At 35.4% G+C, this 21,041-nt stretch overlaps 1 protein-coding gene across 4 annotated transcripts in view; it reads left to right on the top strand.

Moving 5' to 3' along the window:
* PCDH9 (protocadherin 9) overlaps positions 1-21,041 on the top strand; it is a 722,486-nt gene that overhangs the window by 443,858 nt on the left and 257,587 nt on the right. For 2 of the 4 annotated variants that reach the window (XM_068675921.1, XM_068675913.1), the window contains one exon: positions 15,498-15,573. In XM_068675921.1, the coding sequence (XP_068532022.1) occupies positions 15,498-15,573 (76 nt within the window). Of the gene's footprint in view, positions 1-15,371; positions 15,574-21,041 lie in introns of all 4 variants that reach the window. The other 2 variants (XM_068675903.1, XM_068675894.1) reach the window with 1 other exon arrangement.

The raw sequence follows: 21,041 nt of genomic DNA, 5'->3' as shown, positions 1-21,041 counted from the left end.
ATGTACCATATCTTTTTTTTTTTTTTTCATATTGTGGGAAACATTTGGCTTCCTCATTATTAATTTAACTATATACAGTTTGATGTTGAGTTATTTTTGTTAACTTTACTTCTGTTATTAAGACTACTATTCAAAATATATTGTCCAGACTTTCTAGTTCCAATTCTAGAGATTTTTAACTGTTTACATTCCTAAGAAATAACAATAACTAACTTTGCCTATCTCAGAGTAAAACACATACCTACTGGTATTTTGCAAAGTGCACGTTTCTTTAATCTGTTGTATGTACATATTTTAGGCTCATGATTACATTAGATACAGAATTAATTTTTAATCATTTAGATTTTATTCCTTTCAATAAAACCAGTTGCAGTAAATATTATCTATGACTATTTCTATGGAAAAGGAAAATTTATGGTAAGAACTTACACAAATGTAGTTTTAGCTACATTTTTCCCTAGTTCTAATTAGGAAGTCTTCAAACAAACAAACAAACAAAAAACACTAATTGCCATACCTGCAAAATTTTTGATTTTTTTTTTTTTATGGCCATTGTGTAATTCAAAATTTGAGGGCATGTTTTTTACATAGTTCATTAATTAGCCATAACTAATTTAATCTAATAAGTCTAATAACTAAGTGGATCACCACTTAGAAAATAGAGTGGTAGGCTATTAAAAGAAAACATGTTTAACTGTTGCTAAGAAGTTCAAACACAGAATTCTGCACACAGATGTGGTAAACGTTTAACGTCTAATTTGAGTGATTATTTATATAGTTAAAGCTTGTTTAAGAAGCCATAATCAGATTTAAATTTCTATATCCAAAGAACAACTTAGTAGCACACACTGGAAAAAAAAATCCAATACAGCAAGGCAAAAAAGCTGAGTATGTTTGTTGAGTGCCTTCAATACAAAAGATGATATGTGTGAGTAACAGAATTCCAGTCAAAAAAAAAGGTAAAATCAGAAACATTCAGAACGTTTACTTATAGCTGACAATAAAAGCTTGAAATTTTATTGGCTTTAGTGCAAGTGAAGATGTTGATATACTAACCCTAATCCCATTTAAGTCAGAGGAACATTTTCCAGTGGCTTTACTAGGTTAGGCTTGTGTTTATTACTTTAAAAAACTTAAAGTTGAAATTATGTCAGCAAATATTGTCTCCATTGCAGAGAATTTTCTCAATCTTGATTTTGTTTTGGCTGCTCTTTTCACTGCACGTTCATTTTTCTAGTAGCAGTGAAGTAATAATAGCATCCTGTTCCTCTGCCCATTCTCCTACTAAATACAAAGGTTCCAGTTTCAGATTTTCTCTCAAGTATGTGTGGCCATCTGACATTTTTGACCAGTTATCATCCTAACAGCAGTTCCTGTGAAATCTCTCAGACTTTCATATCTGTGATCTGTCAACAGTAAAGGGTAAATCATGGGGTTTGGGTATATTTATGTATCTTGTCAACCTGACTGAGATAAGGTAGCTTCCACAGGTACTGAGCTCTGTGATGTATTCTGCGCTCTGATAACTAAAATCCCAAGGTACTACCATGCATTTTCTTCCATCTACTGTAGTAGTACATATCAGAAAGGATAGCGATCTGCTACGCGAGAAACTGATATGCAAACAATAACACAACTCAGTTCAATTTGCCCATAGTGAGATATATTTTTATTTAATATTTGTTCTAATGATGAATTCTCACTCAGGAATGTGTTCTATCTACAGATCTATCTAGTAATAGACCATATCATAACAGCAATATTCTTAAACCATTGGCTTAGATTTAGATAGAGACTCTTTGGATTTTTAAAAATTATTACTACTATTATTATTTCTTTCTCTGGAAAACAAAGACACGTATACTTGTGCTTCTGTAGTAATCATGTGAAGTGCAATTTTATTCCTATTTGCCTCCATGTTTTTCATGCTTTTATTTAAAATAATATTGCTGTATATAATTAAATGTAAAACAGGTTTGTGCTTGTCATTTTGCCTGATGAAAAGCTAGCATTTTCAAAATACATGTAAATTACCCTTGAAATGTTAGTAAATGTTGGGCTCAAAAGTCAGCAATCTTTGGCTATCTGTATTAATAGACATGGTCATGTGCTCTAGGTGGAGAGTGTACAAATAAATCCATCAGTTTAAACTTGATGGGATTAAAGGTGATGACATCCAACAAATTCTGTGAAATGAGAAACTTGCTGGTATGTAAATTAGAAAAAAAAAAATATATATGCACCAATCACTACATGTTTTATACCCAAACTAAATGTTCCACATCCTCTTTTCTCCAATTTTGTGGACATATAACATCGGAGAATTCACTGTTAGGCCAAGATCATAAGGTCTGTACTTTTGCATAAGTGACTTAGCAAATATTTCCAGTAAAAGCTAAGCAGAAGGAATTAGTTATAAACATCAGTTAATGAAATTTCAAAAATTTCTGCAAAGTTATTCCATTAGGTCACTAGAAGAAAGAAATTGACTAAGCTCAGCTGGCACAAATTAGTTGAGATCATCAACACCAGAACATGAATACAAACTATCAAAGCCACCTTTCAACCTATTCTAAGGGGATCTGTGGTGTTAGCAGTTTCTAAAACTGTTCAGATAGTCAGAGTTCTTGTTTTCCCTATAAATTTTAATATGTCATGATCATGCCATAGGTAATTTGTGGAAAATATTGAAAATTGGGTGAAGTGTGAATAATAATAATGATTCTTGTCAACTCTCGTTTTTTTTTCTACTTGAGGCCAGCAGAAAATACATTTCTTGTACTGTGTTACTAATACAATAAGATGCCAGTGAGAGTATCTGCTCTTTTGATAACACAGTAGTACTGCTGTGTTTTTTGTGTAGATGATTTCCACATAAAAAGACCTTATTTTTCCCTCTTTCTTCTTTCATTGTCTTTGTTACTAAAGTTTTATCTTTCTTATACTACTGAAGTGTATTTTAGACTTTTCTAGAAACTACTGTGTGAAAACACCTTAATGTGGCTACTCTTTCATATCTTATTTGGCACTATAATTTCATGTACCAACCAAAGATGTGCCTTTTAAACTCAATAGTCAGCATGGCACAGGAATGAAAGACCCATTATCAAACCAAAAAGGCTCATTCAACCACTGAAAGACCTAATCTTCTCTGTGGATTAAGATTTTCAACCTTTGACATCACAAGATATTAGCAATCAAATGTACATATGTGTTACATGTGGTGGAGAAAGAATTTGTAGCAAGTATTTGTTGCAATGTGTACATGTATTGTTCTGTGAAGAATTTCTGAAGAATTTAATTTTTCTGCAACATGTGTTTACATATGTAAAATGAAAACTCCGAAGCTCTGAGTTTTAAGTTTGGAATAAAATAAAATAAAATAAAATAAAATAAAATAAAATAAAATAAAATAAAATAAAATAAAATAAAATAAAATAAAATAAAATAAAGTAAAATAAAGTAAAATAAAAATCTGTTCTTAAGAAAGTTCTTATAGTTATCTTGTCATATGTAAAAAAAGAAAACATAGGTTTTCATGGTGCAAATACATTATAGCCTGTCTCCTTTTCTAGTAGAGACGTAGATATATTTTATCTGTGGAGTTTTAATTAACTTATAGTGTGTGCAATCAATTGGGATAACAATATTAGTTTCAAAATTAAAATATCGTACAAATTGAATCTTTCCCAGCATGCAACAGTGTAACTATATTATCCTTGACAATCACTTCCACTTTCAGCTTTTCCAATGTGGTCCACTTATCTAATTTGACAGCTATAGTGTCCATTGTGTTAATAGATGTACAGCTGCTTTCTAGAATCATAGCATGTAAAAGGTCTTATCCTCAAAGGGCAATGCTGCTTCTGTTTCTGCTTTCTGTGCTTGCAGGAGAAGACATGACTGATGACTCAGAATTAATTGTAACCCAGTGAGCTGTCAGTGACAGATACCTGTTACACACACTAGTACTAGTTCATAAGGCAATGTTATAATGTACTATTCCCCCTACAACATCCCTAAATTGAGAGGGATGGAGGATTGAGAGGGAATATCCTTCCTTTTGCTCCTCCAGCCTTCATGCTAATACAGGAATCTATGAGAATTCAAGTTCTTTCCACACATCCAGGAGAAAAATGAACTATTTAATTGCTTTTTTTCAAGCTAATAGAAATAGAAGATAAGATCAACACGAGGTTGTCTGATTGTTGCATCGATTGCACCAATTGTTTTAGAGTTTGGTTGTTTAAAGACATTCATTCTCTCTCTCTGTCTCATTTAAAACTGTTAATATGACTACCTTTAAAGTCCTATGGCACAAAACCTCCAATTGGACAGTTGGCTATTTGCTGTTAAATTGGTGGATTTTGTAGCATGTTTTTCTTCTTTGTTTATACACAGTTAAAAACAAAGTGGTTGCATTTGGAGGAAGGTAATTATAACATAGAATTATCTCAGGAAAAACAATTGCTACCTATACATAAGAGCCATGGACTACTTCATTTCCACAGGTACATGCTACAATAAAGAATATTAATTGGACAGAAGGACTAAGCAAGTTTTTATCACATCATTCTTTTTCTTAAAGATCAATTGGAAGTTTCCTGCTTCCTGATACTGCATAAATCTGTTGTTGTGACTGAAAGTGATAAAAGCATAAATACATATCACTATTGTAACAGTCATTATCAGCTTTTATCAATAAGATGCAATATCAAAAATGATTGTTGATGTGATACCACATGAATCAATTTAGTCAATACAATAAATAAGCCATAATTGATGGAGTACTTCTGTAACCCGTTAAATAGCTATAAATACAATTTATAGCAGTCAATATTTTTACTACTTTGTCATTCAGGTAAGACAATAATAGTTTTTCTTTTATAAGAAGCCTTGGCAATATATATTCCTCAGATGGAATATATGCTTTTTTTTTTTTTTTTCCCCTCAAATTTGGAACTGTAATTTATAGTTAAAAGAAAGACCTCAGATTTTTATTTTTATTATTTTTATTTTATTTTTATTTTTACCCTGTTAACATTACTGAAGCCGGATGAGTTTTACAAAATGGAAATCAGGACAAATTCATTCTTATAATTAAACTTGTAGAATTTCAGCAACAACTGTTTTTACATTTTAATAGTTCATATACATTATTGATCAATACATGCTTTTATTAACATAAAACTTCTGAGAGTGTAGAGAAGTTATGCTGGTTATTGTTATAATTGCTACAGTGCTTCTACAATACTTCTTCAATTGAGTACACTTGTAATGTGCTTTATCTGTTTTTCTAGGAGGAACTCATCAGCAAAATCAAACTAAACAAATAAATTGAAGATCACTGAAGTCTTTAAATTACTAAAGATCACATGAAATATAATTCTATTACAACCAAATTGTTTATCTGTGATTTTCTTTGCATGCTGTAACACAAATAAGTTCTTATAAAATGTGCCAGAGAAAGAAATAAGGCAATTCATAGTCAGTGCAGTATCTTTTGTCTATGAGATCCATTTCTTCATTAATGGCAGCTAAAATTTCAAGTTTTGAATATCTAAAGTCATGTCCCTAAATCAGTATGAACATAGTGCAAGATCTACCTGTACTTACTGGCAGTTTAACATTGGGTATTTAAATTTGAAAACTCTGGATTTCATGTTGCTCTACAGTCATGGAGTATAACAACAGAGTTGAGAAAGGGATAAGTCTGTCTAAAGTCTTCTAGTAGTTAAATGTCCTATATTTACTTAATCATCTGTAGTCAATGACTGAGTACAAACACCTCAAAAAGGCATTTTACTGTTATTTTACAATTCTTTTTTTTTTTTTTTAGGATGCCGTGAATGTCACTAAAGCTACCTCTCTCTTTCTCCCTTAACTAACTACACATGTTTAGAATACTACCCAAGTCACAAAGCTAATTTTTAATAGGTATCTACAAAGTTACTGCAAAGTTACTTTTCTAATTAATCCTTTCTCAGCATTATTTTCCTGGGAGTTTCTGGTAAGAAATAATTTAAAAATACACCAAACTGTAATTTACTGTAGCCATTTGGGTGAAATATATTTCTGAACATTTTTAATGATTTAGCTTAGTTGTCTACCAGTAGCACACTTAGCTATTTTCTTTTAAGTTTTATTGCATACAGCAGTTTCTCTTCCACTCCCACCTCCCTCCCCCTGCCCCCGCCCCTCTTGCCTTTCTGTGCATCTGAGATATTAATTTGCATAATTGTGGGCTTAGAAGTGATTTCCTGAGTCTCAGACAATTAATTCAGGGAAAGGGACTAAGACAGAAAATGCTGACGATTTATTAGTATTTTAGCAGACTCCCAAATTGAACAAGGTAATACTCTGATTTAGCCTAGATTAAATCGTACTACTCAGCTTTCATGTTAGTTCAAATTTACCTTGCAGACAAGATGATTTTAGATAGATAACTGCCTATTAGGAAAAGGAGCATTTGCCTTCTAATTAGGAAGGTAAAACTTAAAATAAAATAGATGGTGGCCTTGGGTGTCCAGTAAAACAAACAAACAAAACCACTACAAAATCCAGAAACAAACAAAAAACAACAAAAACACCAAACCAAACCAAAAATCAGGAAGAATTTATAGCACAAAGACTGTAGTTTCATGAAATAAAATGAAGTAATGTCACAACTTAAAAAAGGGACAGTGATAGTACCACAAAACGTGACTGAAACCACAGGATTTGATTGCAGACCTTTCTTCATTTGCTGTCACTGTAAAAATAAAACAACTGCCCAAACAATGGGGCTCTTTGTTCCCCATGATTAAATGTGTGCCATCAAGCACTCGTTTTCTCCCCAGTCAGTGGGCAGACTGCAATTGAGACAGTCTGACTCCTCTTTTTCACACTGAAGAAAGGGTTCACAGTTATCTGCAGCCTAAGTAGTTTAACAGAGGTAGAACAGGTGATTATATGCTTCCTTTTAATATATTACAACATAATTTATTGATTTCTGTGATATTGAGTAGGAGAAATCAAATGACTATCTGACACAAAACCAATGTACCTTCTGGAATCAATGCCAACATTGTCACTATAGGAAGAAAAGACAAGTGACTACCTCACCACTCAATCTACTTATATATGCAACACAGTATGAAAACGTAGCATGAAGATGCAGAAAAAATTGTCATTCCATTTTTTGTCCTTTTCTTAGCCTGAGATATTGATGGAAACCTTTGTCACCTTGGTTTTCTGGAAGAGATATCAAGATGGGAATGGAGAATGGGCTATCCCATGATCCAAGTTGGTTCCCTCAATAATGACTGCTGTAGAGACTTCACTAGCAAGCTTAGTTTAGATGTAGTCAAGAAAAAAAGAATGCTGTCTCTCCTAGCAAATTGCAGGTATATGCTGCACAATTTGCACATAATGCAAAATTAAGCCAAAACTATTTGGGTGAAGCAAGGGTGGCTTTTTAGTAAGAAAGTAGAATGATTTTACCTTACAGTCATATTCTTTCATAAAGTTGAGTGAAACATGAAGGAAGAAGGTATGTTCAAGTGATCACAAGGCTGAACTATACGAAACCTTATTTGAGGGCCTTTCACAGAATCACAGAATCACTTTGTGGCCTTCCTTCATGATACACTATACACTTTCAGAGAAGGCCACAGATCAGAAATAATTTGAGATTCATCTTTCCGGTTGGGAAATTAGAAGGTAGACTATAGATTTTAGGAGGCTTTTGTTAAGTCAATCAGAACTGAAAATAATAAATATCAAACCAACAAAGGAAAACACTGCTTGTTTATAAAACAAACAGCAACCATATGTTAATTCAGAATCCTTGCCAATTCTTTCTGGAGCAAATACAAACATAGATATATGTGTGCAAGTTTGTTGTTGTATCTTAGTTAAAAAAAAAAAAAAAGAAAAAAGAAAAAAAAGAAGTCTGCTTATCCCAGATCACTTTCTTTGTACATTAAAATGCGCACTGTACCTTCTTTCAATATAGGCACTTAAGGGAAGAGAAATTTTAGAAAAAGAAGATTTAAACTACATTTTTTTTTTTCATTTTCATTTTAAAACACTATATTTTAAAATGTGGTGATATGAAGCACATCTTTTTTCCTCCACTCTGAAATTGTTATTAGCTTGGTTTGGGTAACTTTATTTCTACAGGCTTGATATCCTATATATATATATATATATATATATATATATATATATAAGACATATATATATATATGTCTTCATGTTTTAGTACATAAACCAGGACTCTTTGTTTTGATCCTGAGAGGAACAAACTCACATTTTCCACAGAGGAATTCCAAATAAGTATAGTTATTTCTTGCATCCTCACAGCATTTTCTTGAAGTTGTGCACAAACAATTTCACTTCCTTCGTTATCATTTTGTAGGATTTTAAGAGTTTTCTATTGATTTTCTTTTCAAATGTTTCTTCTCTGACTTCTTTATCCAAGAATGGAATTTAAGTTTCAGTAAAGTATGTATTGTATAGATTCTTCTGTTTCTTTTCCATAAAGGAAAAGAACTTGCTTTTTCAAGTTTCTCTTCTGAGCCTCCATAGTGTAAATATTTTTGCCTTAAGGAAAATATTCCCAGATTGTTTTTTTTTTCCTCATTGATTTTCTTTTATAATGTTCTTTGTTTTCTTAACACAAAGTATGGCATAATAGTTTGGAAAGGAAAGCAAATGAGTTTTTGTAGATGCAAATGTTCTCCTCATCTGAAATAAAGATCTCACATACAATTGAAGATGTGTCATGCTTGAAAAAATATTCTGATATGCAAACATATGGCCCATTCTGTACAGCTTAATTTGACTTGGTGTGAATTTGTGAATCAGATGTTTTGATGATTTCTGCTTGTCTGGAAAGCCAGATATCAAGAGTCTTAACTTACAACTATATAGAGTGAAGAAATGGGCATTTTAAGTACCTGCTTTGTAAACTCAGAAGCCAGTTTAGCTGGTTTAAATTCAACAGGTTCTATTTGCAACAATATAATGTATAAATGTTTTTTTAAATTGCACCTTGTTTTATAATAATGGATAGTATCTTGTGCCAAATCTGTCACTGTGAGACATTCAACAATGGAAACAATAGTGTAATTATTTCTAGGATCCCTGATTAGCAAAAACAATACAATAGTTGTACAAAGCTAGAAAATCTGATTTTCAGAATAAAGTAATCTTACCATGGAAAAGCTGCTCTTAATGCTGATTTCTATAACTTTCTGTTTGATTCGTGTACATAATTGGAAGAAAAATGTATATTAGAAGCTACTTTCCATTGTATTTTAGAATAAAATTTATTTTAGAATACAATGGAAAGTACTGAAAAATTTTTAAAACTTGTGCTTATATTTCTTATGTTAAAGTTCTGTTTACAACACAGCTTGTAACTCATCTCCTATAGGACATTTCAAGCGTATAGTCAATATCACATGGCATGGTCTTTACTTCAGATTTTCAGCATTCAGGTCAACTAAATAACTTAAACTATTTTTCTGCCAGTGTTTGACAGTTTCTGGGAAAATAAGACTCACAAGGAATGCCAAAATATTGGCTCACCTATTCTAGATATCCATTCTGAAGTACAGTACCTACTAATTCTTTTGCTTTAGTAAGGATCTGCATCCTGGGCTGCATCAACAGAGGCCAGCAGATCAAGGGAGATGATTGTGCACCTCTGCTCTGCTCTTGTGAGGCCCCACTTGGAGTACAGTGTCCAGGTCTGGGGTCCCAGCAGGATGTGGATCTGTTAGAGCAGGTCCAGAGGAAGGCCACAAAGATGATCAAGGTGCTGGAGCACCACTAGCATGAAGAAAGGCTGAGAGAGATGAGGATGTTCAGTCTGAAGAAAAGAAGGTTCCACGGAGACCTCATTGCAATCTTTCAGTTCTTAAAGGGAGCTTATAAAAAATGATGGGGAGCAACTTTTTACTTGGGCAGACAATTATAGAACAAGGGAGAATGGTTTTAAACTAAAAGAAGGTATATTTAGATAAGATTTTATGAGGAAATTCTTTACTGCAAGGGTAGTGAGGCACTGGAATGGGTTGCTCAGAGAAGCTGTGGATGCCCCATCCCTGGAGGTGTTCAAGGCCAGGTTGGATGGGGTTTTGAGCAACTTGGTCTGGTGGGAGGTGTCCCTGCCCATGGAAGGGGGGTTGGAATTAGATGATCTGTAAGGTGTCTTCCAACCTGTTCTATATGAGTCTATATGATATATGATTTCAGGATTGTGTCTTTAATGCATGATAGTACTTTCCAAAACTATTTATTTATTTATTTATGGAGTAAAATTACAAACCATGGTATCAGAATGCATTTTATAAAGCTAGGATTGTCAGAAATAAAGTACTTTGGTACAACATATATTTTCAAACTAGTATGCGGCACTGGAAAACTATGAAAATGCTCCAGATATTTCTAGTTTTTTATTTTTATTTAATTATTTTCAATTAGAATTCTTCACATCAAGACAACAGAAGTGAGAAAAATATGACAGAAGAATATAAGAAAAAAAAAGCTGCAACTAAGAAGTATTTTTAAAAGGTTTTTGGTGTCTTAAAATAAAATATTTTAATGAAGTAAAACATGGTATACTATGCCAAGCACGGGTTCTACTTTTCTGTGACTGTGCCAACAAGAACAGGAATACCCCCACCATCTCCCTTCCATTCCTCCCTGTCCTCCAAGAGATTTTCTTGATATTTTTATTTGCATTTTCAAGTACCACAGCTATTACATATATCCAGTAATTTTGCAAATCACAATTTTTAGAAAGTACTAGACATATTTTAAGGTTATTTAAGAAAGGAGCATCTAGACCAGTTTCATGTGCGGTTGATTTTATATACTTTTGGTCGGTACTGTGATTAAAAGAAAGTATCGGCTGGCTGACTACCTGGTCTGAAAACAGGAGAAACAAACAAACAAACAAAAAACAAAACAAAAAAACCCTGTTCCTATCATGCTTGAACTGTCCTTTATCAACACTGCAGTTTTCTATCCTTTGTCACCATCTAAGATACAGAATTAATTTTTCTCTGTATCTCTTGAGGGTGTGAAGTTATGCTTCATCTAGATAAGCTTTATGGAATCTGCCGTAGTAGGTGACTAATAGAACAATGTTTCAGTGTATCTACTACCAGTTGTTTTTCTGATCTGTAAACTCAGCTCAGGTTCAAAACCATATTGAGTCAAAATGTCCTAAATTATATATTGAAATTGCTTTGATACAAAGTATTTTTTCAACTGATATAAATTATATTTGGAAATGAATGCTCCTTTTAGTTTGAGTTTCACATAACAAAGATGTGGTATTTCCTGTTTAAAAATAAATAGTGGATAAACATTCAGGACCTAAAGAAAACCCATATATTATATTTTTCCCCTAAAAATGATGGTGTATGATTAACCATGTCACAGATTTTAGATTTGAATTTTGGACATGTGATGTGGACCTCAATAATAACCCCACCTCATGCTGTATGTACTCCTGCATATGTAGCATAATTAAAATCATAATTACTTGTTATCATTTCTTAGAATAACTTGATTATATTGCAAAGTGTAACTGTACAAAGATTATAAATGAAGTTTTAGGGGAAGAAGATCAGGAAGGAACAAAGGAGAAACAGACAGAAAGGGATATAAAATAGGGCTAGTCAGCATGCTTTGGCTGAGCTCTGTGCCTGATTAGTACAGTCTGGCCTGTGTTGTCATTTAATCTTCTCCTCACTCTCTCTGCCTGATATCACCTCTGTCCCCTATGTGTCAGCACTTCAAGGACTCAGTGCCAGCTCCTGGTGAGACCTCTGTGTCTCAGTGAAATTTGGTGCCAACTCCTGGTGTCAGGCTGGTGTCTGGGTGCCCTGCCCTGTGGTGGCAGCTGCTGCAGCCAGTGGGGTCTCAGCATCAGCTCCTGGAGCAAGTGAGGGTCTTCAGCCTCCAGACAGCAGGGTGGGAGTGGTGTGTGCCCCCAGTCCTCCTTCTGGGGGACAGGGATGAGTGAGGCGAGTGAGGAGCTCTGTCCTGGCAGCTGAAGCAGGGCCACGGGTCACAGCCCATGTGCCCAGTGCTGGCTGCTGAGGGCAGCATCTGTGTCTGCTCCAAACTGGGGATGCATGGTGTGTGTGTGTGCACTGGCAAACCCCACACTGGAGCAGCAGGTGAGTAGGTGACCCGTGGGGCAGGTGAAAAAGGGACATTGCTGGGTGGGCAGAGGGGCTGTGCTGGTGCTTGGAGCACCTGTGAGTGTGAGTGTGTATACATGTACACGTATGCTGGTGCGGCCAGAGGTGTGTGTGTGTGTCTGCACGAGGGAGCTGCTGTCTGTGCCAGCCTGAGGGGAGGGGACTGGACTTCAAGAACAATGCTGAGCTGGGGCTGCTGGAGCAGGCAGCCACCTTACATCCCTTAGCATAATCATATGCTTCCAGTAAATTGAGTGACAGTCTACCCCTGCAAGTGACACGATATGCCTAAGCTTAAGCATTGGCTTTGAATTTCTCTTTGTGGAAGGATTTTCCCCTCATTGTTGTGGTGGCAGGGTTTAGTCTTAAACTTTCCTCATTGACTACATACTGTCCTTTCATCACCTCTGGAACTGGATCACTGCTTACATGACCTTCAGATCTTTTGTAATTCTTTATGGTTTGTAGGGTCCTTAGTGAGAGTCTCAGAAAACCATACAGCCAAGACTATATATTTTTTTCTTATAATTCAGAGTATGGACTTAAAAGAACTATCAGCTAAGGGTTTGCCAGAATTAGTGTTTGACCTATGCCATTTTACAGGATGACTGTCAATTTAGAGTCGGAGCAGATTTTGGCTAGTATAAGGAGCTTTTTGTTAAACTAGATCAATGTTTTTTCTACATAACCCATGAAACTGGCCATTTGTACAATTATGCTTTTTTTTTTTTCCTTCCCTCTTCTGTGTTTTTTTTTTTTTTTTTTTTTTTTTTTTTTTTTATCCTATATTTGGGTAGTAATTAACTGCAGCATGTTAATTATTTTGCAAAATCTTAAATTAAAATGGTCATCTTCCCCCTTACTTTAAGGATTTATTTTCATCATCATTCATATTTTCCCATACAATCTTTTAGTTTATTTTTAAAAAAGAATGTAATCTCCTTTTCTTCTGCTGCTTACTGATTTTACTAGTGACATAATTTCTAACTTAAGAAAAACAGATCTCTAAATTTGTGTTACTGAAAATAACTGTGGGAAGAGAAGATTTTAAGCTGTGTGGTTAAGTATATTTCTATTTTGATCATATTCAAAGCAAAGAGTCTGCTAATGATTCAAAAAATTCTTCAGCACGACAATTCCAGAGTGGAAATATAAGATAAAATAACAAAGTGTGAAGTAAAAAATCACTTAGTGATAGAATATCACTAGGTCCTCTGTTGATATAGACTAATACAACTCAATGTCTCAGAGGATCTGTTCACTTTTTTTTTTTTTTCTTTTTCCTATAGCTGCATTCTAATCCTAGAGCTAGGAAAGGAACTTAAAAGTAATATACTAATTATAAAATCACAGCCACGAGCAAATAGTGTTACATTTATTTCTATACTGATTTACACAGTAATCCAAAATTGACTTAATCAACTATGTATGTATCAACTCCCACCCAAGGGAGATGAAAAAAAAGAAGCCTGGTAGAAAACATTGATCATCATGTAAAATGGCAGCAATTACCATTAACAAATATAATAAGCAAATACACAGTTAACAATATTAACTTGAGGTTTTTCTCAGTTAGTAAATAAATATATAAATCAGTTAAGATTAATGTAAATTTTTTGAATCACTTCCAGATCACTCTTGGCTCCCTGATGTTGAAACTAATTTTTGAGGGAAGATATGCTTAACTGAATTTAACCGCCCTCTTGAGATGATCTTGAACTAGTTGATGCTTCAGAAATGCAGCATTCTGATCTATGAAGACCTGTAATACTCTTTTCATGAATCCCACAGTTGCTCTTGCTAAACAATTCACAGCAGTGCTATCGGCTCTAGAGCTCTTGGGGAATCACTGTATCATTCAGTGGCTAAAACTCACAAAGTCAGGTTATTTCTCCAGATAAAAGAAGTTCAGAATCAATAATGGCTAACTAAACCAAATGTACAATGTGGATTTTATTTTATTTTATTTTATTTTATTTTATTTTATTTTATTTTATTTTATTTTATTTTATTTTATTTTTATTTTTTTTTACCTTTGAAATGACTTTTTTTTTCTTTTTCCTAAGAAGTTCAGGAAAAGTTGTAATTCTGGCTGTCATTCACTGTGTTGCTTTGAGCAAAAATGTCATTTATTTATTATTTCCCTTACAGAAGTGATAATTTCATATTCCTTCATTGCATTCTACAATTCTTTGCTCACCATTGTAGTTTCACAGTTGCATTATCAATGCTAAATATCCATTTTAGTTATATAGTTGATATCAGTTAAGTGCACATCCTTCAGTTCTTGAAAAATGACAAAGAAAACTGATTTTTCTGCTTAACTTGGCTTTCTTGGTGGGCTCCTCTCCTCTCCTCTCCTCTCCTCTCCTCTCCTCTCCTCTCCTCTCCTCTCCTCTCCTCTCCTCTCCTCTCCTCTCCTCTCCTCTCCTCTCCTCTCCTCTCCTCTCCTCTCCTCTCCTCTCCTCTCCTCTCCTCTCCTCTCCTCTCCTCTCCTCTCCTCTCCTCTCCTCTCCTCTCCTCTCCTCTCCTCTCCTCTCCTCTCCTCTCCTCTCCTCTCCTCTCCTCTCCTCTCCTCTCCTCTCCTCTCCTCTCCTCTCCTCTCCTCTCCTCTCCTCTCCTCTCCTCTCCTCTCCTCTCCTCTCCTCTCCTCTCCTCTCCTCTCCTCTTCTCTCCTCTCTTCTTCTCTCCTCTCCTCTCCTCTCCTTTTCAAGTCTTACAGTATGAACAGTGATAATACAGGTTTTTATCTCAGAAATATGCTTATCACATTTTCTGATACTGTTTGCTTTTCATAAAATAGTTCACAAAGGCTTCTGCTTCTCAGAAATAACTTTAAAATGATGAGAAACATACCTAAAGGTATACTGATTACTTTATTATGAAAAGGTTACTGCACAGATCATGTGCAGACCTTTAAAATTTGTCTCCCCTGCCTGCCATCTTCCCTGGGTTGCTCCAAAAGTAAGCAAAAAGGAAAAAAACAAAACAAAACAAAACAAAAGCAACAAACAAACAAAAACAACCAGTAAACCTGATAGTAATAATTGCCTTATAAGCATTGCTAGTATTTGTATTTCAAAAGTTAAAATAAATAAATAAATAAATGTCAGGAGAACAGAAAAGAAGAGCACTAATCAGTGTGTCCTGTGCTCTTCTTTGTAGTCCCAGCGCCGTGTTACATTTCACCTCCCCGATGGCTCCCAGGAAAGCTGCAGTGACAGTGGTTTGGGAGACCACGAACCGGTGGGTGGTGGAACCCTGATCTCACACCCTCTCCCTCTGGTTCAGCCGCAGGATGAATTCTACGACCAGGCCTCACCGGACAAGAGGACTGAAGCTGATGGCAACTCTGACCCCAACTCGGGTGAGTCACCCTCATTGCTTTGGCTTCTCTCAGTTGCTTTGGTAATTCTTTTCCATCCCTTTGAGCTTTGTAATGGTAGAGATGTTTTTAAGTGCACGCGGGATATGATTTTAGCTCATAACGGTTGGTAGGAAATAGTGTAGTTTGCCTGAAGTGCCTCATATTGTAATTTATAGAAACAAAAACATGCCCAGTGAGAAAAAAAAAAAACACATCTCCAGACAGTTGCACAGTGAGAATAGCTGAAAATACCAGAAGGTAGTGAGCTTTCCTTGGTAATTGTTGCAGTGCTGCTGTCATATAGCGTTGGGCTTTTGTTTTAGGACACCCATTCCAAATACACATTAAAAGAGCAAGGATATGGTGGTTGAATGATCTGTTAGACTAGTAAAAATCAGTGAAGCACTGAAAAATGCAATTCCAAATTTATATAACACACCTATTATTCCCTCTTCTAACAGAAAGAAACATAGAGTTTCTTTGTTGGGTTGGAATGGCATGATGTTATGCTTTTTGGAACTGTTGGATGTGTATTTTAACGTATGTGCCTACTTTTGGAAATTCTTCCTTTCCTTCTGTATAATAAATGCACATGATTGAAGTGTTTGTGACAGTCAGTACAAAAAAAAAAAAAGTGCAGTCTTAACCAATGCTACTAGTATTTTGGCATTGGAAGATGGAGACTTAAACATACTGAAAACTGGGAGAGGGTCCTTAAGCTTTCTGTTTCTGTTTGGAATGTGGAGACAATACCTTCTTGGAAGGTAATTGAACTTGCATTCTCCTGCATCTCAGGAGTACAAAAAAAAGAGTTAGTTTCTTTCTGACATTTCTCCCTTTTGTATAGATGAGTAAATTTTCACTGGACCTGTAAAACCAGGAAAGAAGGTGGCCCTGGGATCTGCTGCACAATATTCAGGTCCATGTTCTCATTTGGGCAGAGCTGGATCTGAATTATGACATTTAAATCATGGTTGATGAGAATGTAAACTGTGGAATATTGGCTTTAGTAGCATTTTTCTTATACCTTTCATGGAAGGTCAGAGAGGTTATGTTGGGTAAAACTCTATGAAAAAGAAAAAGAAAAAGAAAAAGAAAAAGAAAAAGAAAAAGAAAAAGAAAAAGAAAAAGAAAAAGAAAAAGAAAAAGAAAAAGAAAAAGAAAAAGAAAAAGAAAAGAAAAAGAAAAAGAAAAAGAAAAAGAAAGAAAAAGAAAAAGAAAAAGAAAAAGAGAATCCTTTCGAATCCTTTCTCAAAGCTTTGTTCTAGTTTCCTTCCCTCTCTCTTCCCCCCCCCCCCCCTTTTTTTTCCTGGATATTTACTTTTTCCTTCCCCCCAAAAAAATAAAAATAAATGTTGGTGGAGCTACAATCTTATACAATATGCAGAAATGCAAAGAACTATAATAGACTAGCAACTATGAATGACTTTGAAACAAGAATGTACATTTGTTTAAGCAAGTTAATTCTTAAGCAGAATTATCCTGTTAATTCTCTGACCATGTATGAAATGTGTGATACATTTAACAAGATCAGAGAGGAGTTTTAAGGCATCATTGCATGTTGGCACTGTTGCATTGCTTCACAGACTCTGAATTGCACAACTCTTCAGAATGTGACATAAAAATCTCCAGAAGAGTTCAGAAAAACATGCTCAGTAAACTTTGTATCAAGCTACTAAAAGCATGATTTTACAAATCTTTCTGTCAAGAATGTTGTGCGAATGTGGTATTTTAATTATCAGCAATATATTCATTCCTAATACAGACAGTAATAGAAAATCAGAGTGTCTGAGTGTTCTTAAATGATACACGAAAAGTTTTTATATAGTCTGTAGTTACCCGTTTTAGTCTTGAGGATGTTAAATTTATGTCAAATTTACGAAAATCTAACCAACAATCAATCTGTACTAATGTTTGGTGAAGTATTGAAGTATAGGCCTTTTGCGTGTTATCAAACTGAATTAGAGCGGTGTCGCGGTTTCACCCTGATGGACAGCCACATTCCACCCAGCTCTCTCACTTCCCTGCCTCAAAAGGAAGAGGAGGAGAACATATGATGGAAGAGGGCTCAAGGGTTCAGATAAGGCCAGGAAGATTCCCTCACCAATTACCGTTATGGGAAAAAAAGACTTAGCATAAGGAAGATTAGTATAATTGACTGTTGATTATCAACAGACTACAGCAGTGAGAAACTAAAAGCAAATCAAAAATGCATTCCCTCTCATCCATGCTCTTCTCCTCCCCCAGAGCAGTACATGGGAATGGGGAATGGGGGTTGCGATCAGTCCGTAACATTTTGTCACCTGCTACTCCTTCATGGTCACTCTCTTCCCCTGCACCACCATCGTGTCCCTCCCATGGGGTACTGTCCTTCCAAAACTGATCCTGTGTGGGCTTCCCACAGGCAGCAGCTCTTCAAGAACTGCTCCAGTATGGGTCTGTACCACAGGATCCATCTGTCAGGAGCAAACTGCTCCAGCACAGGTCTCCCACAGGGAGCAGCCCCCCCCTCCAGGCTCCCTGCTGCTGCAGGCGCCCTCTCCATGGGCTGCAGCTCTGGCCAGGGGCCTGTTCCTGTGGGGGCTCTCCATGGGTCGCAGCATCCTCCAGGCCACATCCATCTGCTCCACCGGGCGCTCCTCCATGGGCTGCAGCGTGGAGATCTGCTCCATGTGGGATCCATGGGCTGCAGGGGGACAGCCTGCTCCACCAGGGGCCTCTCCACAGGCCACAGAGGAACTGCTCCAGTGCCTGGAGCACCTTCTGCCCTCATTCTACACTGACCTTGGTGTCTTCAGGGCTGGTTCTCACTCCTCACTCTCCCAGCTGCTGTTGCACAAAGCCTTTTTTTTTTTTTTTTTTTCTCTCTTTCTTAAGTCTGCTCTCACAGAGGCCCCACCAATATTGGTCACTGGCTCAGCTCTGGCCAGCAGTGGGTCACTTTTGGACACATCCAGAACTGGCCTTTATCTAACATGGGGTAGCTTCTGGGCTCTTCTCACAGTGGCCACCCTGTACCCCTCTGCTACCAAAAGTTTGCCATTTAAACACAGTAGAAATGGACATTGAAACAGTACATTCTATATCTCACCAAATCTCACAGACCACCAAAGGAATGAATGATATAATCATTAATATGACAGAAATCATCCTAGGAAAACCCTAGGCAGGGAAGGAGTGAGACTGCCCATTATTATGGATTTGACTTATTCAGTATAAAGTTACTGTCTTGGCATTGTGTCAGAAGTTTTTTTGGTACTGGAGGCACAAGTTTTTGGATGAGATATGGAGTTTAAAGCAGTTTATGGCTATTGACAATCCTGTGGCAATTTTCAGAAGCGGAAAATGTTAGCTGGCGATTGGGCAAAACTACTTTGTGGATATTTAAATATGTTTATGGTTGAAATACCTGGTGCATTATCACCTTGACATTGTATTCCTTTTAATCTGAATTTCTAGTCCTATTGCAGTGAAATGTTAAACAGTAGTTGTATTAAACAGTTTGGTGGCCATTTAAGAGATTAGTGTTTATGAAAATTCTTGGGGTATTCTGAGTTAAAAGACATGATAAAACGATGGAAAATATCTTAGTGGAGTGTAGAAATATCCCTATCTACATGTATTGCTGCCTGCTTCAGGTGATAAATGTTGATAAACAGTATCTTATTTTATGTTTCAACTGAAAAGAAAAAGAAGTACTTATGGGAGTGTTTTCTAGTATCTCCAAGAATAAAATCAGCACAAAAAAATACAGGCTTGTCCCACAGTACTTTTATGAAAGATTATTCAGTAAAGGTTTGTCACAATTCATGGGAATATGATGTTAATCTTGATAGTAAAGTTGTTGCCTCATGGTGAGAGCAATTTTGGTTAATGGCTTTAATACTCAGTGAGTTATGTGGTTTGTTATTGTATACTGTGAAATTGTGTAAATAAAAATGCAGCCATTGTTTCTCAATATTAGTATGTTGCTATTTTAATTATATTTTGAACAGTGTCCAAAATCTGAAGGGAATGAGGGAATGGGGCTGAGGGGGGGAAAAGGGGAGAGGGCCAAGGGAGGGTAGTTAAAAGTCTTAATAAATTATTACACTAAAGTATAAGAAACCTTATTGTCATATTTTCTTGCTATCATTAACTTGTACAGAGACGCAAGAGCTACAATTAGAAATTTAAAGAAAAAAAAAACACATACATTGTGAGAATACATTCATCTGGCTAATCTTAAAACAGCAATCTCTCTCACTGGGAGAAACTGAAATAGAAAGAGACTGAAAACAGTAGCATTGGTAGCACTGTCAGCCACACACTGTCACAGTGGTTATGAGGAAACAACATAGAGAGAAGTATGAAGTAAAAACTGAAACTTTTTTTTCCCTGAGTCATGAGTCATTTTCAGTTCGCTAAGGTATTTTTTATCATGTCAGCATTTGCCTGATCAATGTTAACCAATTGTCAAAGAGCTATGATAACCTCTCGGTTGCAATTATTTAATTCCACCTTTATTTCATTTGCACAATTTATCTTGTTTAAAAACAACATATCACTACAGAGTGACACCAGCACTGTGGTGCATTATGCATTATTAAGTGATTCAAATTTACTTGTAATTCAAAAATTTGCAAGTAATTCAGATTTACTACAGGAAGTCTCATTATTCAAGAGTCGTGGTTGCAATGATTTAATTTTGCATATAATATTGATTTGTAAGGCAAGCATTGTGTATGTTACAATGTTTTACTGAACTGTAATAATGCTGAACTGTTTTAATGCAGTGATTAAGAACCTTAACCTTGCCTTGCTGACTGTGACTTTTCAATTATGGGCCAAGAGAAATGGAAAGCAGAGTATTACCTGCCAACATTTTTTGTCACCATGATGACAAACAATAGGGAAAGACTGTACATATTACACTGTTTGCAGTCTGTAATAAAGCAAAAGCACATGCCAAAAGAGGAGAATCTGTATTTTCTTGGTAACTAATATTTTTGAATAATCTGAATTAATATATATGTGTATATATATGTGTATATATATGTAAATATATACATATACATACATATGTATATATTTACATAGACACATGCATATTTGAAGAGCTGTACTTGGTGTGTGAAATGCTGACTGCACATCTCACATGTTCTCCATATAAATACTACCTTTTGCACTTGGAGAGTGTATATATTACACGTCTTATACACATTGAAGGAAGATATTCCAAAGGTCAATCATTTGCTGAAAGTTCTTTACCATAGCAGATAAGAATTTAGAAAACGTGAACTTTCATTAGGACCTCAAAAAAAAAAAAAAAAGCAGAAATAGAATCACTTAATGCTGTAAAATGTACTTAATGCTATGACTTTATGGCATCTTTCATTACAAAATACCTTTTTTTTTTTTTTTTAATGGTTTTCAATGTGTATATCATGAAATGCACTGTTGACACAGACATCTTTTATCATCAGTTA

The sequence above is a fragment of the Anas acuta genome, chromosome 1 (assembly GCF_963932015.1).
Source record: "Anas acuta chromosome 1, bAnaAcu1.1, whole genome shotgun sequence".
NCBI classification, from domain to species: domain Eukaryota; kingdom Metazoa; phylum Chordata; class Aves; order Anseriformes; family Anatidae; genus Anas; species Anas acuta.
This window is presented reverse-complemented; position numbering and strand designations above follow the sequence as displayed.